Source organism: Lepidochelys kempii, chromosome 1 (assembly GCF_965140285.1).
Source record: "Lepidochelys kempii isolate rLepKem1 chromosome 1, rLepKem1.hap1, whole genome shotgun sequence".
NCBI lineage: Eukaryota > Metazoa > Chordata > Testudines > Cheloniidae > Lepidochelys > Lepidochelys kempii.
The window spans coordinates 25,084,339-25,104,069 of NC_136380.1; the positions used below are offsets into that span (position 1 = coordinate 25,084,339).

General features: G+C 44.5%; 1 protein-coding gene across 4 annotated transcripts in view; it reads right to left on the reverse strand.

Moving 5' to 3' along the window:
- GRM5 (glutamate metabotropic receptor 5) overlaps positions 1 to 19,355 on the reverse strand; it is a 322,105-nt gene extending 302,750 nt beyond the window's left edge. For 3 of the 4 annotated variants that reach the window (XM_073336744.2, XM_073336753.2, XM_073336761.2), the window contains exons 1-2: positions 19,070 to 19,355; positions 8,066 to 8,946 (exon numbers count right to left, since the gene is read on the reverse strand). In XM_073336744.2, coding sequence (XP_073192845.1) covers positions 8,066 to 8,744 — 679 coding nt within the window. In that variant the 5' untranslated portion in view covers positions 8,745 to 8,946; positions 19,070 to 19,355. The remainder of the gene's footprint in view (positions 1 to 8,065; positions 8,947 to 19,069) is intronic. The other variant, XM_073336740.2, reaches the window with a different exon arrangement.
- Positions 19,356 to 19,731: the final 376 nt, after the last annotated feature.

Consider the following 19,731-nt stretch of genomic DNA (forward strand, 5'->3'; position numbering starts at 1 on the left):
GATCCCTGGCTAAATTTTCAGGGCTGGTACTTAGACAAAATATCCCTTTATTTGCCTACTCAGCAACTGTGCTATTCAAGTCATTGAGTCACAATAAATATGGCAACCTCTGAGACTATTTCTATAGTCATTTTTTTTCAGAGAAGAACCACACTTGGAAAGGTTTGCGGAATGTACAAATCTGATAAAGTAAATTCATTGGGAAAATAGCGAACATGCAGACCTCTATCTGGGCCAACGTGCAGTCTCCCTCGTTACATTCAGAAACGCTCACATAATAGAGTGTGCTATAAGTATTAATTGTTCACTTCAAAATATATATGGCAAAACGCAAACAGAATCAATTCAAAACAGGAACTCCACACCTCAGCCATAAAAACACACAAGTGTGTTGAATAATCTTGTAGATATGTTTCGAGTTTTTTAACCTATTCATTACCATCTTTTTCCAGGGGACAGAGAGTGAATGAGAATAATTAGAGCTGGGCAAATAAAGGATTTTTTCCATTTGGTGGAAGTTTTGAAGAGTAAAAGAAAAAATAACCATCATGATTTCACGGTGAGCCAGGAGCCCATTAGCCAGTTTCGGGACACTGTGGATGTTACTGCAGAGTACCTTGTGATGATGCTTGGCATCACTCTTTCCAAGTCCCTTACAGCCTTTGCCATGACCAGATATGCTGCTATCACCGTTAGCTGGTAGTGAAGACAAGCCCTAAGATCCCTCTGCTCTCAGAAATCTTCTCCTCATGTAGGTACTTGTAGATTGTGATCAAGTCACCTTTTAAACTTCTCTTGGATCATGGATAAACTAAATAGTGACAGCTCTTAAGTCTCTCTCTCAGTAAGGCACATTTTCCAGACCCTGTGTCATTCTTGTAGCAAAAACACAAACAGCCGGAGAGGTGAGAAGAAAGAACGAGATGAAAAGGTAGGTTATCAGAGGCAACTGCAGGCTAATTAATGGGAAACTTCAGCAGTAAATGATGCATGTTTGCAGGCTGCAGCTGTGCTGGCTAGCCAATAAGGGGAGCATTAACAGCAGCCTGGCTGACACACAGAAGAAGCTTTCTGCTGGAGGAAGCAATGAAAAAAGATATGCCTAGAAAGGAAAATCATCTGTGGAATTAACGTGCTAAGATACTGTGTCACAGTTCTGGTGTCCACACTTCAAATAGGACATTGAAAAGGGTTCAGGAAGAGCTACACGAATGATACAGGGTCTGGAAAATGTGCCTTACTGAGAGAGAGAGCTGTCACTATTTAGTTTATCCATGATCCAAGAGAAGTTTAAGAGGTGACTTGATCACAATCTACAAGTACCTACATGAGGAGAGGATTTCTGAGAGCAGAGGGATCTTAGGGCTGGTCTTCACTACCGGCTAAATTGGCACCTCTGCCATGGATTCATGGATCAGGAGAAGATGCAATAAGTCGATGGCAGAGAGCTCTCTTGTTGATGTCAGGGCTTCACCTCCCCAAAAGGTGTTAGCTATGTCAACAGGAGAGCATCTCCCCTCACCATAGTGTGGTGTAGACACCACTGTACGTCGATTTAAGCTACATCAATGTAAGTTACGTAATTTAGATCAACATACCTCGTTAATGTAGACCAGGCAAGCAGACAAAGGCATAACAAGATCCAGTGGCTGGAAGTTGAAACTAGGTTGATACAGACTAGAAGTAGGACACAATTTGTTAATAGTGAGGGTAATTCACTATTGGAACAACTCACCTCTGGATGTCATGGGTTCTCCACCATTTGAAGGTTTTAAATGATGATTTGATATCTTTCTAAAAGACATGCTACAGCTCAAACAGAAGTTATGGGCTTCATACAAAAATTACTAGGTGAAATTCTGTGGACTTAATTATGAGGAGGTCAGACTAGATTAGCATAATGGTACCGACTTGCTCTAAAATCTATTAATCAAGTGTGGAGAGGAGCTATGGGACCAACCAAGGAGACTTGCTGTGTGACTTCAGTGTTAGAGCAACTGAAACTTGTGGGTTTTGAGCACACTAAAACACTTTGACCTTCAAGCTGTTCCCAACAGATCAATAAAGCCACAGACTAGGATTAAAAGGCTAAAAAACATATGGAGTCTGGATGACTCTAAGCACTTCACTTCTACGTTGCTACCTCAAATCCTTCCTAGGTTGGTAACAGACGTGTTTACCCGTCTGGTGGCTTTTCTGGTGTCAGTCTGGGCTCCAACAGACAGGTATACATGTCTCAGCAGCACCACAATTTGCACTAATCAGTGTCTTTAATGGCAGTCCAAACATAGGGATCTCAGACTGAATGGGCATGAAGAATTTTAGGCACACTGGCATCACCCTGTGGAATCCATTGCTGCTACCCTCTCTTCACTCACAGCTGCCTAAAACTGGATGTCAAAATCCAAGTAGGTGACTACTTAAGGCACCTAAGGAATGGCTTAGGCTCCTAAAGCATCTCTCCATCCTCTTCTAAATCTCCCAAATACAGATTTAAGCATCCACATTTGAGAACTGGGTTCCACGTTGAAACTGTTGTGTTGATAGAGCTCTGCCTCAGGTACAATTGAGCAAACATACGGGGGTGGATCATTCAAATTCGAATCTTCTCAGCCAGGCACCTTTTTTTTAAAATGTTATTTTTATTTTATTGCTTTTTTTACCTGTCTATGCTGAGCTGCTAAGCTGAGTTTTGGCCATGTGGAGTCATGCTGTGAGAGACAGCTTACCAGAGGTCCCTTTTCCAGTGGACATGCCCAGTTATTGCCCTTCCACATTACCTTGCACTCCTTTGCTGAGCACACGGAAGTGGGTGTCCCACACGCATCATTAGCTGAAGTTGATACTGTTTAGGCCTTACATACCTTTGTGGTTTGGGTCATGATCTAGGCTGGTCATAAATCCAGTCAGACAGAATCAAGGATATTGCTCTAGCTGAATCTTTATTGTGGTTTACTTGAAGTGTCATCCATAGAAGGTGGATAAGCAGTTAGCTCATAAATAAGGATTTTTTTTAAATAAATTGGGTTGTCTCAAAGATATATTAATGGCCTCCATTATTTTCTGAAGGGGATATGGAGCCTGCTCAGTTTTTTTCTTCTTTTGTAGAAATTTGAAACCTGCCAGTGAAACAGTCCTCACTGGTCCATATTCCATGAAAAAGGATTTTCGTGCCATTATGACCCTTTAAGAACTGCCTGGTGGGCATGCGCAATGCATTTGGCACAGGGCTTTCACCAAGCTGGTAAAGTGTGCAGTTAAAGATGATGCACATTGGGCATGTGTGTCTGATTCATTTGACTGCGTGCTCAGTAGTGAGGTCCAGGTGAAAAGGGCTGAGACACTTGAGGAACTCAGCAGCTGGAGAAAGAGCACTGACATGATAATATTTTGCAAAGCCAAGTGCTTTGGTCCTACTGGAGATTTCCTATGAATACATACTGGATCATCAACCACATTCATTTTAAGAATCCAGGATTCATGGTTGCCCAATTCCTCCCTATCCAGCCAAAAAGCATCGTTCCAAAATCCCACGCCAGCATCATAAGTTTAAATGGAAGGGTTTCGTTGTCCCATTTAGCTCTTGGATGATTATTGTTCAGAAATAATTGTCCTCATTAACTCAAGCCTTCATTTCCACTGCAAATAGTGAATGTATTCCACATCACTCTGCAAGATTATTAATACAAGACCACTTTTATTATATGCAATATCAGAAATATAGCCATCAGGAGATAGCCTACTTTTATATGTAGTTCCTCCAATAGACAGAAACAACAACCTACTGATTTACAGGTTTCAGAGTAACAGCCGTGTTAGTCTGTATTCGCAAAAAGAAAAGGAGTACTTGTGGCACCTTAGAGACTAACCAATTTATTTGAGCATAAGCTTTTGTGAGCTTTCGGATCCGATGAAGTGAGCTGTAGCCCACGAAAGCTTATGCTCAAATAAATTGGTTAGTCTCTAAGGTGCCACAAGTACTCCTTTTCTTTTTACTGATTTACAGGCACTAACCAATGCAGATCTGACTCCAGCACCATTAGGATTAGCCAAAGGTGGCTCTCCAATCACTCTTGATGCATGTGAACACTGACGATTTACCTGACATTCACTCTTTCACTGTTTATGTAAGGAAATAAATTGTACTGTCAGAGCTAGGGAACTAGGCTGGGACTCAGGAGACCTGGATCTAAACCCAGTTCTTCCACTGACCTTGAGCAACTCACTTCTCTTCCCTGTTTCCCCTCCTACCTTATGTCTATTTAGATTGTAAGATTCTTGGGGGAAGGGATAATCTCTGTGTGCTTGGATAGCACATGCCTGGAAAATACGTAATAATATTTTCCCTCCACTTCAGGGTTACTGGGTGAAATATTATGGCCTGTGTTATGCAGGGGGTAGACTAGTGGTCTTTTAATCAGCCAGGATGGACTTTCCCTTCACTTTCCTCCCTGTCCAGATCCTCTACCAAGGGCAGCCATGAGGGGCAGGATCTCTCTACCTCCTGGGAATGGAACCTTTCCCCCTCAAGAAGTCAGAGATTGCATGTCAGGGTGCCCTGCCTATACACATAGACAGAAGGGAATAAGTGCTGACACTTGGGCTTACAGAAGACCCCGCAGGAGGGGCCAGGGGTTGCTGTCTCAATGGTTAATGCATGGGGATCATGAGTAAGATAGTAGTTAGGCATAAAAGTGGGATTTAGCATTTTAAATCTTATTTGAAATAATAATAATAATAATGGGTGTAAATCAATAGGTAAATGTGCAAGAGTCAGGAGGTTTAAAAAGAAATAGAAACTAGGCTAGGATGAGTTACAGTTAAAAAATAAAACCTACAAATAACTAGGTAGGCAGGTAGTTGGGAATAGTTCAGACATATTTTTAAAAGGGGAAATAACAAGACACGTGAATAGCTTCACCCGGATCTATTTTCATGTATGTGTTGAATCCCTTTTCCCCAACCTTCATCTGTGTTTTGACATTTTTTTCCCTCTTTGGGATAGCAGCAGCATTTGGAAAGTGCCCAGAACATCTGAATAAATATATGAACGAATTCCTATTTCTATAGCCAATTTTTAAGGCAAGCTGTTAGTGTTTTACGTTTATTTGCGGAATTCTGAGGATATTCAGACAGAGAGGACATGCTCATCATCTGGATCGCCAGCATGTGACATCAGATGGTAGGATCCCAATGTGTGCCTCTGATTCTACTCTCACCCACTCCCACTGTAAATCAGGAGTACCTCCAATGACATCAATGGAGCTACTCTGGTGTAACCATGGTGTAATCCGGCCTTGGAGGTTTCCACTCGCCAAGATCTTTATTTCCATGTAAAACACCCCTATTGAAACATAGTACTTTAAATGTTAGGTTCTTTGAAACTACTCTGCAAAAATTAACCAAACAGACATTTGAACAGTAAGGATCTAACCCTCAACTGGTGTAAAACAGGGCCACTATGTTGAAGTTGATGAAGCTCCGTTGAGGATCTGCCCTTACGTTCTAATAATTCTTTCCAGACTAAGCAAAGAAAAGTCCTTGATGTTTCCTTCTATACTTGTGGATTCTTGTTTACTAGAGATTGATCATAAGATAAAACACAGCATTCATTTGAAACATCTGGAAATCCAGCTCTCCATCAGCGGTTACACATTTTTGGGGGAGGGGAGGTTAATTATTATTTTTTAGTTTAGGTGGTGGTAGCATCCAAAGGACACAAGGCATTTTCCAAACACAGAGGAAGACAGTCCCTGCCCCAAAGAGTATACCATATGAAAAGATAAAAACAGACACAGATACAATTTGCAAGCAAAGGCCCAGATGGTGAGCAACCTCTGTGTGGCCACGCAGGGATAGAAAGACAAGCAAGAAGCTTCCCCACAACCTTTCTTGGGGCTGCCTGCAATAACAAGACACCGAAAAGTGGACAGGGAGGCTTCTTGCTCCACAAGCAATGGCAGGCGCAAACTGCATTCCCCTATCTGTGCAAGGAACAACTCTAGGAGAGATTGGGCATCTCTCGGCGAGACTGGGCATCTCTCCAGTGATGCTCCACACCACACTCTATCCAAGGGTGTGGCTTAAAGGCCACCATCTATTCCATGTGCTCAGGATGGTGATAAGCAAACATCTTACTAATTACACATTTGGTGGTAGTTGGGTCCCTTCTTCCCATCCCCAAACCCATCCATCCCCCTTGTCTCATCCACAACAGTGATCTCCAGCTTCAATTCCAGTATCCCAATCCCCCTCCTTCCCAACATGCAACCACCGCCATGTAAACGTCTTCTGTGGTAAGATTATCCGGGGATGCATGTTACTGTCTGGTCTATGTTGTGTGTCCATGATGTGTGGACAAAGACATCGACACAAAATCAACTCTGCTTGTGTTGGACACGTCACCTGTGACCTTAAAACGGGGGTGTTGCTTGAGCAGAAGTTGGAAGCATTAAAAAAGTGACATCATATGATAATATGCAACACTAATATATCAGTTATATCCTCCCCCTTTTTCAAATCATACTCCCAAGCTGATATTCACACACATGTTGTGATGGGAAGGTCCAACGTGGAGGTATGCCAAGGCCATCATATGGCCCATAGCAGCTTCAGCGCATGATGTGATGCTTTGTGATTTATACTCTGTTACATTAAACTGTTAATATATTCATGCATACATATCTGAATAAGACTGCAATTACTCATCAGCCCTCAGTATCAGGATGGGAAAAAAGGCTTTTAAAAAATCTGCATAAAAGTTCTAAAACAGTTTACATTCACTAGGGTTGATGGTCTTTCAATAATTAGGTATAAATCCTATAGAATGTGTTATGGGCATCAACCAGAGTAGAGGAGGTCACCACACCCATGCATCAGGTCAATATTACCCAAAAAAGATGGGTAAAATGCCTATCAAAGCACCAGATCCACAGTATGTGTGGGGGGCAGGAGAGGGGGAAAGAGCTGTTGCCTAATGGTTGTGATAAAGAAAATAGCACATCTGTAGAGGTGTTCAACACTTGCTCGGCAAAGAAACATGCTGTTCTTTTGGACAGGATGCTCACTACTACATATTTACTCGACCCCATGTGGTAAACACTGTGTACTGCACCCCACTGCCCACTCTCTGGTGTTGCTCAGGCATGTAAGAGCAGGGCTTATAGTGGTTTGGGCTTGCTTTTCCTCTCACTTACCCCAGTGTAGTAAGCCAGTGTAAGTCATAGGGGTATCAGGCTCTTTATCTCATTTGTAGTCTACCTTCACTCCTCCCTATCCCATGCCTTTACCGCATGCACTTCACAGTACACTGTAAAATCTCTAATCTTGGAACAAACTTAAAGGAAGGAGAGGCGTGTAGGGTACAATTCTGGCCTGTTACACACCTACATGGAACATCAGGGTGTGATAAAGGTGCAAGAAGGCTCTTCCCACCCATCCCCAAATGCAGATGAGCAGATATACATGAAAAAATTGACCTAGTGGCCCATTAAATACTAGAGAGAGGTCCTAGCAAAATGTTCTTCTTGATCCTAAGGAGGTGTGGTCACTCAGAGCATCGGCCAGGTCCTCAAGTCTCTTATGCATACGCTGATACCGGCATCAAGTGCTAATAAGGAGCATGTGGCAAACTACTGTCACTGCTCTCCCAAGCCCCAGTGCAGCTCATACTGCTAAGACCAGAATTAGCTCCTTTAGCAGTTGCCACCACCATAAACACAATGAATATTCTAACCGCTGTATTGAGTAGTAGTTACATTAAGCTAATTACCCGGCCAATTTTTAAATGCCACCTGAAGGACTTTGTGTAAGTGATAAATGATAGGAAAAACACATTTCACACTGTGAAACTCTGGATTTCAAACCTTCTGTTCAATCAATACCAGCCCAATGTCACCAAGACACACCATGTGTATGAAACTAATCTTTAAAGTAACATATGCAATCCACACCATTCAGAACTAACAGGTTAAAAAAAAGAGGCAACATTATAATCATCTAGTAATTAACTACCACTGCTTGCAATTCAAAATCATGCTTGGATGAAAAAAAGTAGAACACTTGCCTTCAGTATGTACAGCAGAAACATAGGTCCAGTTATAGCGTTTGACAATGTCCACCATAGCTCGAGCTTGCTGTGCATCAGATGGCACGACTCTCATGAAATACTTGAACAGAGTTTTGTCGCTTAGGTCCATGCTTGTGGCAGAATAAGCAATCTGAGGTATATTGAAAAGCTGCAACAAGTTCTGGACCTGGATCGCTACTGAACTAGAACCAGGGCCAATGACGCCGACAATGGGTTTCTTGGAGCGGATCGATGTTGAAGATCCATCAACACAGCGCACTATCCCCTCTTCTTCTTCCGATGAAATAAGAGAGTCCCTTATGAACTCAATACTTTGCTCCAGAGCCACAGCAGAATGCCAACAAGAGTCCCTTATTTCACAGCCTAGTGTTATATTTGGCAATAGTGTTGGGTCCAGATTAATTCTGTCCAGAGTATGAAGCATTGCTTCCACTCTCTGTATGCCATATTGCTCCCTCACCTCTCCACATTTTCTCTCATGGACCTTGTCAACAGTTGGCTGATGGTGGACAGAAAACAAAGCTCCAATGATAATATCACCAGGCATATGTGCAACCACCCTTCTTTCATTGGATTGTGCAGAAACCAAAAACCCAAAGTTCCCACTGACATCTTCCTTCGATAACAGGATTGCAAGGAACAGCAAAAGGACCATCTTAGGAAATAGTTTAAGCTGGTAGAGACAACATGATGGAATAAAACGGAGAGTTGTTAAAAAGTAGTTAGAGAATCTTTTGGATAAAAAGAGCAGGAAGCTGATGGTTAACCAGGCATTTCCGCCTATTCTCTAGGGAACCACCATCGTCTCCAAGGGAACAGCTATGCAGAGCTGCACATGTGATCATAATCTTCATAACCTTTAAAAAAAGATAGGGGAAATAGCTTTAAAATCAGTTGTAAGGATGTCTATTCCCTCTGCTGTCAATAGTGATAACAGCACATCACACATTTACTTTTTTCATTATCTTGCAAGCTAAAAAATCTGTTTGTGCTTTACCATTTCATTATGCTAGGTCAGGTTCTCAGCTGGTGTAAATCAACAGAGCTCTACTGAAGCCAGGCTGTTTAAAAGGGATACACAAAAAGCACTTGGAGGGGCTAATTTCTAAGGCACAAATGGCAGTTCATTCCCATTGATCATCAATGGGACTGATGTGCCCTACTTCCCACTTGTGCCTTTGAAAATCTCCTCCTTAACCTTACGAACATTTGAATATTGTAATTCAGAATATATCTGTGATGCACAATAACGTACTCTGGGCCATATTACGCTCCCAATTACACCAGTATAAAGCCAAAGGAATTCCACCGCCATCAGTGGAGTCACTCCATACCTACACTGATATACATGGGAGCAGAATCTGGCCCTTCAAATCTTTTGCAAAACTCAGCTGGTTCCAAAAAGGCTATAGATTTCCATTGACAGGCAGATTTGAAAACAATCACTTTTGTTAGCAACTACTAAGTACCTAATTTTAATTAATATCAATATTATTTTAAATACTTAAATACTCTGCATTTAGTCATAGATGTAGTAAATTAGTCCTGATATCGGACTGGCTGAAAGGTGTTTCCTTGTTTTGCATCCATAGGTCAAATTCATCACAGGTGTAATAAGTGAAGGCAATGCCACTGATCTCTGTAGAGTGGAACCCACCCACACGAACGGTAAGTGTAACACTTTGGAATATAAACTGTTCCTACAGATCCCCACGATAGAAAACCAACAGCGTACATGCAGTGCAGACATAGTGGTGCACAAAACATTTTATGCACTCTGCACTGCAGACTAGAAAAGAGCTGCATTTGATTTTTTTTTATTGTTGCTTTGATACTTATTTTTCATTTATCATCAAAGACTTCATATCCTGGTCAGCATAGCGAAGTCACAGGGACTTAAAAATACTCAGATGCTCACAGCAGGTGCTTAGCACATTGCTGAACTCTGTTCAAAGAGGTCTCTTACATGCCCTGATCCAGCCAAGACTGTAGCACATTTTAGGCACTGTGCATTGTCCTGTTTGTGTCATGGGACTATTCACAGCACGTAAAGTTAAGCACATGTGGCTCTGAAGGCTCAGAGCCAGTTAGGAAAACCACATACCCAACCCTATTCATAATGAGCTAACAGTAAATTCTAGACAAGATTCTAATCTCAGTTACACTGTTACACATCCACTGAAGTTAATGGAATTAGGAACAATTGTGGATCAGACCAATGGCTGAGTCTCGTCCAGTATCCTGTCTCTGACAATGGCCTATACCAGATATTTCAAAAGAAGCTGCAAGAAATTTCTGCTGCAAGAAGTTATGCCACATATCTTCCTAACCCCTTCTCTTAGCGTTGTTTTGACACGGGTGTAACTGATCAGAATCTAGCAAATTCCTACCTTATCACTCACAGGTATATAGTTCAAGCCTGTGCCACAATGAAGTTAAAGCTCATAAAGCTGAAAGCAAGAAATACATATTCCAACACAAAAGACATTCGTGTCTAAGGATAATCAACTTTATTTGGACATTTTATCCTCACTTCATGTTTTAAAGAAGCATTCTAAAAAACTATTTGCACAGAAGTATAGTCATGCAATGTTTAGTTGAACATTTGCAAATTAATTTTTTCAAAGAGGGGTGATAATGAAGCAATACTGAAAAGAAATGGTTCTTGTAGTTTTCAGTATTAATAGAAAGTGCTAGCAATTAAATACACCTTGCAAAACTGTTGTAAATCAGTTTAACAAAGTGCTTCATAGTCTATGAAGACTTGGAGTATCACTACAACAATCCTCTGCAGTGAAGCAATAAAAGTGATGCAATTCAGGTTAACTAGTCTCAATTTAATTACAGAATTGTGCTACTACTTATCTTAGATCCTCCAACTGTTTATTGTGTGCCTCTGAAAACAATTCAGTATCAGTTGTAAACTGTTTTATGGATGACAAAACACTCTAGGGTACTTTTGTAAATTATCAGGACAGATTTAAATTAATTTATGGTGTAAGTTTTTACTTATTAGAATGTTTAACATGTCTATTTTCCCCTTTATTCCAATGCAAGCCCCATTATTCAAATCAGCTGATGTTTGTAAACTGTGTTCAGTTCCTCGGGTAGCAAAGCATTATTGTTAAATGGCCAAATTCTGGCCCTGGCTCAGAGCAAGGCTGGAAGTGCAATTATAAAGCGCTGCTCACCTCCTGGCTCTCGGGGTAACTATGTACTCAGCAAACAGTCTGAGTGTTTTTGGATGAGGTGTTTAACAATGATTCTCCACCAAATGTTTCAAATTCCTGTGTACCATTATCACACCAGGCCCAGTCCAATGCAGCCAGGCAGGTTAGTGACATGAGTCTTTACATTTACAGCTTCAGGTAACCAACTCGTTTTGCACACTATGCATGTGAAGGGGGTGCCAGGTTGGCAATTTTTGCCTTCCCTGGCCTCAGAGTGTAGAAAGCAGAGCCCGGCAGCCTGTTCCTTTCAACTCCAGTTTACATCTATTTATACTGGTGTTTGTTTGAAAAATTATCTCTGCAAGGTAGAGAGCTAGAAAACAAAAGCTGAGGTTCTACTTTACATTTCCAGTTCACCAAAATCAAGGGGGCCCAGGGCTGAGGGCTCCATAGGACCCAAAGGCCAACTCTGAGAGCCCTCAACTCTCACTCCTCAAAGCCAGGGCCAGAAAGCCAGATTCTGATCTTAGTTACATCAGAGTTAACAGTTATATCAGTTACACCAGAGTAGCTAAGTGACAGACTAAATTTACTTGGGAATTTACCCACGTCACTAAGTGAGCCAGCGGAGTCACTTGGGATTTACATTGGTACACTTAGGACTCTGATCCAAAGCCCACTGAAGTCAATGGAGAGACACCCACTATCTTCTATGGACTTTAAACCAGCCAGTGAAATTACATGGAATTTACACTGGCATCATTAAGTTCACCAGTGGAGTTATTTAGAATTTACACCAGCATTAAAGAGAGGTCATCTGGCTTTGCAGGCAGGGCACTGAGGGATGCCATCAGGGTCAGCATGGTGAACACCCCAACCTGGCCAAAAGGTGCTCCTTGGCTAAAAGATAGTTGAGGAGAGATTCAATGGGCTGCGCATCCCACTGGCATTTCCTGTGAGACAGCTCTAATATAGAATCGGGTAGGGGACCCATCAGAGTGTTCAGGTTTGAAGGCAGTGAAGACCATGTGCATAGTAAACGATTGGGAACTGCTGTTAATACACCTGCACTTACTCTTCTTCACTGATGCACATGCAATCCAACAAAAAAAAAAAAACACTCAAGGTATGGATCTGTTTGCCCACTAGTTTTACAGTGGTGCAACACCACTGGCTTCAAGAGAGTTACTCCTGATTTATTCCAACATAAGAAAGATGGAATTACTGATGTATGCCAGTTTTTTGGACATGGCCAGGAAAATATTTTAAAAGGCAAAAGCTATCTGCCCTACGTATAACAGTGTATATAGCATATGCTGAGCACTGGAATCTGCAGCCACCAAATATATGGTGGAAACAGAACGCCTGCTGTCTTGTCAGGAATGAGAGACATTTTGCATGAGCGCTTCAGTTGGTGTAAACTGGTATTGCTCCATTGAAGTTAACAGAGCTACCCCAATTTACTCCTGCATGGAGCTGATGGACCACACAGCACTCTGTCTTGCCTCCCTGCTCTTTTGACATGTACCCTGCCCAAGCCCTCTAGAGAGGATGGGAGCCAGGCGTGTGATCACTATGACACCCTAGGACTCCCCTGTGCCAGGAGGAATCCTCAGATGTCCTTTTAGGGCAATATTCCAGCTGATTTGTGTCAAGGACAGAGCCTAAAAGCACAGTAAATTAACATCTCCAGCACTTTGTGTTAATACTGCATCATTCTACAATTATTTACTTGAACTTGAAATACTAAACTATCTGTAACTATAATTGGTGGAGAAAAAACAACAATAAAGTGACTTTCCACTGTATTTCAATTAATTTACTCCTGATTCCTCACAAGCCACTAGGAATCTTGAACATTTTGCTCTTTCTTCAAAACATGCATGGTTGGGAGTTTATTTGGTGGGGCATTTCTGACTTCCTTTGCTTTATGCTCCAGCAAAGGAAACTTTGCTTGAGTCTTTACAATGTAAAACATTTCCTATACAAACAGCTCACATTAGAGCAGTGCCCACTAGTGATGGTAGAGTTAAAGCCTGCCTGCTTTTCTGTTATGCTTCCCTGTTACATGGGGTTTGTAGTTCACCATTACTGGTGTATAATCTCAGTCAGGGACCGTTTTTTAATTGTTTGGCGGGAATTGATTTGGTGCATTTTACATTAGGAAAACAAGAAAATCATTTTACTCCTAGACAGCTTTTCTACAGCCCTGTAACCTTACAGACACCGATGCCTATTAGTTTGTAATATCTTAAGTTCCTTTGAATAATTTTTTAAACATTTTTAAATGCCTGTTATGTATGAGAGAAAATCTATCTACTCTGTATGGGCTTGATCCTGCAAGGTGATGGAGGCTCTGGGTCAAATCCAGCAAAGCTCCTAAGAACATGCTCAACTTTAAGAATAGGAGGAATCCCTTTGTTTCAATTGAGTACCTACCTAAATTTTCCTGGATTGGAGCCAGAATGCGTAGCACCTAGTGAGATCAAGACACATATGCAATGACAAATTTCACTCATTGTGTAGAAATACTCCTCATGCATCTGCAGATTAAATGCTTCCTAGGCATACATAGACACCAAACATAACTGCTTCACTGCCATCCAGTTGTTAAAACAATTAAATTAATGTAAAGCCTATCCGATTTAAGCCAACAAATTCTGGGGAACTCTACGTTCAGGATTTTCACTACATGGGAACTGAAAGTGTCTGAAAACAGTCACTGATGTATTGGCCCACAAGCCCAATTGTGCAATTCTTATGCAGGCAAATCTCCCACAGAAATCAGGAAGTTTAGGGTGCATAAGGGATACAGAATAAAGATGTCTATGCTCTTCACTCTATAGGCAGAGCATTTAAACTTGGGTAAGGAGTGCAACTTAAGGATGATAAGACTTAACTCTGATCACCTGGTTTTTGTTGGCCGAAGACTGTCCCTGCACACTGAGACCAAGTGATTTTGGGTGCTGAACTGGAGAAATGTTAACGGAGCTGGATTTGCAGAAAGTGCTGAGCACCCACGCTAGGAAATCAGGTTCTTTTAAGATGTCTCAGGTTGGGCATCCAAAAATGGAAGCACCCAAAATCACTAGTTGCTTTTGAAACCTTGACCTATATTAACAAGGTTATTTTGTGTTTAGATTTCAAAAGCCATTGAGCTTTAATTTAAAATAAATAAATAAAAAAGACCAAAAATCAGAGTTGCAAGCCATTGCACTGTGAATTCCAATGGGCTTTGGATCATGCCCTTTAAGAATAGATTAAACTGCTGAACACCAAGGGACAGGAAATAAAAACCACTATGTAGTTCCATTTACAAATATTGAAAATATAGAGAAAGACCATAAAATCATAAAATGGACCAATGTAGTAAACTTCTAAATACACATTGTACCATCATAAAGGGTTATATTGACTTCTCTAGTATTCTTTGCTCTAAAACAGTCCCACAAGCTCCTTTATCTATTCTGCATTCCTTTAATGCTTTGATAAAGTTTTTAATATGCAACTAATATTCCAGTAAAACAGCCAATGATCTTTAGAAGGCCCCACAGTACATATACAAGGTATTACTGTTGAATGACACAGAAACTAATATTATGTTGAATGACACAGAAACTAATATTTCCAGTGTGCTTTCAACTATGCTTAATCATTTTATTATTAACAATACCGTCAGATCCAGAAGAAGTGATAAACAGAAAGCAAGGGAAAGTGACAACTGCAGAAAGTATCACAGCAAATCACTATACAGGGGGGGCATGGAGAGCATTTCCATATTGCCACTTTACTAAAGAAGCAGATATACATCAAAATATATAAGTAAATAAGAGGCTAAAGCACATATTTAGGATCCAAAGGGTAATTGCTTAGCATTTAAAATATAAAAGCCAAACAAAACTATAACAATACCCCACCCACATAGCACAAACATTACTATCTGAATGTGTTTCTCCTCTGTTAGGTGCTATAGTAAACTACAATGGAATGTTTTGCAATATAATAATAAAATCAAAGATGAAAGAGACCTGTTAGGTTTCCTAGTGCATCCCCACTCTCTTTTCAGGATTGTTCCCTGATGGGCAGTTTCAAGTGCTTTTTCTAGCCTCAATATCTCAAGGGATGGGGTTTCCACCACTTCCTTTTGGAGAAGTGATACAGTGGTGTAATAGATCTCACCAATGGGGAGTTTCACCTGGTAGTCAAACTAAATTTTCCTTCCCTTTTACATGGAGCAGCTGCTAAGCTGTATCCTCAATCCAGTTAATTCTCCTCAAGCATTAGAAGGAGCTGTCTATGGTACTTAACAGGCCACTAGCAGTTGGACACCTCCGGAGACAGACACTCAGCTGCCAGGCACCAAGCTAGGGATTTCAAGAGACAAGTTAAGGACTGGAAAAATGGGCGGGGGGGTGGGGGGGGCATGAAGCTGTATTGTAATAACTCTGCCAAATTGGGCTACAGGTTTTGAATTATACACACACACTAAACAAGGGTTTATAAAGTATAGTGCAATCTTACCTACAGGTGTAGCCGGCTAGAATATATGTCTATACACACGCATTTATGAATTGGTTCTTAGACCTAGCTAGCTAGATCTGTCTAAATATCTGGCCTCCTCACGGTAGTATCTGAGCAGCGGGCAATCGGCAGTGGATGTTGGTACCCCCGGAGGTATTATCCCCAAGTATTCGCTGGGGAATTGAGAGTAGGTTGTGTGACTTGTCCCAAGGTCATACGGGAAGGCTGGGGCTCAGCTCTCTCTGGAGAGCAAGTCCATTGCCTTTTCCACTACACCGCCCCTCCTGCCCCGCTGAGCGGGTCACACAGGTCCTGTAAAACTCGGGAACGCCTGGTATTGAGAGGTTCCTTGTCTGCCTAATCGTGGAGGAAGGTCTCGCCTGCAAAGCCGCAAGGTAACGAACTAACTGGCGGGTCCCACCGCCCATTCCCCACGCAGCGCGCAGAACACCGCAGCCGGGGCTGGCCCCAGGCCCAGGTCACTAGGCAGGCTTCCCAGGCAGACATACCCACAGGGCAGCCATGTGCAGGAGAAGCACGCTGCATGGCGCTGCGCCCCTTCCTACCCCAGTCACCTGCAGCCTTGGCTTGCTTGGAAGCCATGCGATCAGGGCACGGAACAATAGGGGGAAAGGGAGGGAGAGCTCCTGCTGGATCCGGAATTCCTTTAGCTGCAACGGGGACCGATACCCGCCAACCCCTCCCCAGCCGAATTACCTTGCGGATGGCTGCATTCGCCACTTGCGATGGGGTGTCAATAGCCAAGACGCGCAGGCAAGGTGCCTCCTGCAATGTTTAACGCTGCCATTGATAGCAAATCCTATCGCAGACCTCTGCGGGGGGAGGGGGGGGCTGAATAATCCTCAGGTCTCTTTGGAGAGGTCACCACCCGGCAGCAGCGCCTTTGGCCCCATTGGCCAGCACTGTCACTCCTCCAGCTACCAGCACGTCCTGTCGTCTTCCGATCCCAGCCAGACTCTGAGGACCGGGCACTTCCTCCCCCTCGTGCCACTCAACACGCTGCTCCCCCAGCCTTGCCACTGCCTCATTTGCAAGAGGCGTCTGGATAAAAAAAACAGCTGGATCTTTGCTCTCTGCTCTCCAGAACCTCTCGCTGCCCAGACCTAGCAGGACAGAGCCTCCTGGCCCCTTCCCTCCCCAGCACCACAAGTTTTATAGCCGATTGGCTTTTGAATCCTTCCCTCTGCTCTGAGTCCTTTTGAATTTCGCACTGCAGGGAAGTTGCTTCAGGTGAATGAAGGTTTCAAAGGCTCCCCACTAAATTTATTCCATCTCCCCCCTCCCGCTTCCCAACTGGTCCGGCAACAGGGCTAATTCGATGCCATACATGATACCGGGGATGACCTAAAGCCATGAATGTGTCTCGAGAACCTGCTTCTGGACAGCAAGTAGCACCTCAAGCTTTAGTTATAGATGTACCCCCCCCACACACACACACACTATACACACAGTGTTTTCTCTGAAGAAATAGCTCCAGAGACGAGCTTGCCCCTATTGTTTCGGCCAGCTTATTTCTCCACAAAGTTTTACATCCCCCTACAAAGACCGCTGTAGAGTGGAGACTGGTTTCTGGTCAATTTCTTTCTGGTTTAATCACACGGAGGAGCCCACACCGGAGACCGCACCGCGTGTGCGGACGAGGCCCGGGGTGCGAGTGGGGGTTGAAATTTACATGCAGAGAGATTAGCATGGTCTTCATCGCAACTTTTTAGTGCCACCAAGTGGCACAGATCCCTCTAGGAGCTCAAGCAGCGAGACCGCCCTGGGCTCAGCCTGATGCTTATTTGAGGGGAGAAGAAAATATTTTTTACATCCAGATTTCCCCCTGGGGTTGTACCCCACGATTGTACGCCGCTGGGTTATACGAAGCCTCCCAGGTGAAATGGGCGCAACACCGCGTCGAGAGCAGCCCAGTGTGACAAAGCCAGGGACAGCCAGGCGAGAAGCAATGCACCGGCCAAGGGCGAATTCAGAGCTGCCAACTCGGATGCCAGGATCCGTGCCAGCTGCAGTCTCCTTAGTTCCTCTCTTCCCCCTCCTTTATCCCACCCTCGCCTTTCCCGAGAACAGGTATCCCCGTCCCCCTCCTGCTGCCTTCACTATCAGCCCCCCCACCCCTTCCCCGCATGACCCCTGAAACCTGCCCCACTCCCTAGCGGCGCTGGAGACCTACAGCCTTTCATCTCCCGATGTGTGCCCTGGTCCCGCTCCCCTCTGCTCTTCGCCGCCCTGCTAGTTCAGTGCCCTCCGTCCCATGCCTCCCTTTACTCATCCCGCACGCCCCGCAGCCACATTACCTGGGTCCCCTCCTTCACTCCGCGCCTCTCACCAGCGTCTTCTGCTCCCTCTCCTTGGCTCGGCTAGTGTCTTCTGCACCTCCGCATACCCCCTGCGCCACACACCCACCCACACACCCACCCCCCTATCTCTTTCCAATTCTGCTGTACCCCTCTATCCTTTTCCGTCCCCCCAAACGTGCCTGGCTTCCCTGCAGTCCAACCCTCCGCCCCCCTCACACACACCCAGCAAATTCCCCTCCTCGCACATCCAGCTGCACCTTTGTGCAACAGTTCGCCTGGGAACACGACCGCGGGTGCGTGGTTCTGGGGAAGGGAGAGGGGGCCTGGCTCAGTAGCCACCCCTGAGTCTCTACAAACTCAACACCTCCCAGAGCGCTGCGGCACGAGCCGCAGCAACAACAACAGGGGGAGGGAATCTCCTCTCTATTCCCGGCTATTATGTAAAAATGTCATGTAAGTAATAGCTGATCTGGACTTTACAGGCTGCTGCTGGGGCTGACTGTTTACCAGGACGTCGTTGCAGAGGAGGATTAGTTCGTGCATCCATTTTAGAGCATTAACATACTTTTGCTGCCGTTCCCGCTGCTCCACAGCCTGGGTTTCGGCCATGCCCGGCTCTTTCCTCTCGTTGGATTTGTTTTTTTGTTTTGTTTTTTTTTTAGTTCAAACATTATTCTCTGCGAACACGAGGTGACCCAGATCCCAACCAACTGATCTGCACCAGCCAAGCGGGCTGGTCTATCGCACGGACACCACCTCTGATCAGTGCCCGAACCCCAAACACCTGTCCGGCCAGGGGCTACTTTCTCAAACTTGCTCTAGGGGGAAGAGGAGGGCACGGGGGGAAAGAACAGCTGCTGGAGCCCAGCCCTCCCCCCCAAACACACCCCATAGCCCCTTCACCGGCCCGGCGATCCAGCCTTCAGGACACCGAGCCCAGGAGATGGCTCGGGGAGGGGAGTGCTTACCAGGACTCCTCCACTTAGTCCCAGCCCGCTGGCTGCCCCTGGGAGACGGCGCCGGCTTCACACTCTTCCGAAGCTCTCGCCGGCTCCTTGCGGCAGCGAACGCCCCGGCCGCGGCGGCGGCGGCAGCAGCCAGTTCCCTAATGCAGAAGACACCGCGCGCCCGCCTGTGTGTGTGTGTCTAGCACGTGTTTCCTCCAGCCGGCTCCGGAGCGCAACTGGAAGGAAGGCGGCTGCCTGCCACACAGTTCACACCTGCGCTGGAGGTGTCAGGGCGAGCCGGGCCCACAGTGCTGGCCCAGCAGCGCCCCCTCGCGGGGCACGGGCCTCCCAGCTTTTGCTCCTGCCCTCCCTACTCGCGTGGGGGGCAGGAGGGAGGGACATCGTGCTGTTCTCCCCTCCCCCCTTGTCTTTGACACCATCCGGCGCGATTGATCTGTGAAATTCCTAGAAGGGCTGGAAGCTGCAGCCACCGATGAATAGGGTGGCTAATATATTTAGCAAAATCACAGATGGAGAGAGAGAGGCGATGGGGTGGGGGGGAGAAAAGACAGATAGGGATCATGGTGGGGGGAAATGAATGTCCTGTCTGGAACTGGGAAGTTATCTGGTGCCTGACTGCCCTCCAACAGGGATTTGGGGGAGGGGGGGACTTCATGGGGGGA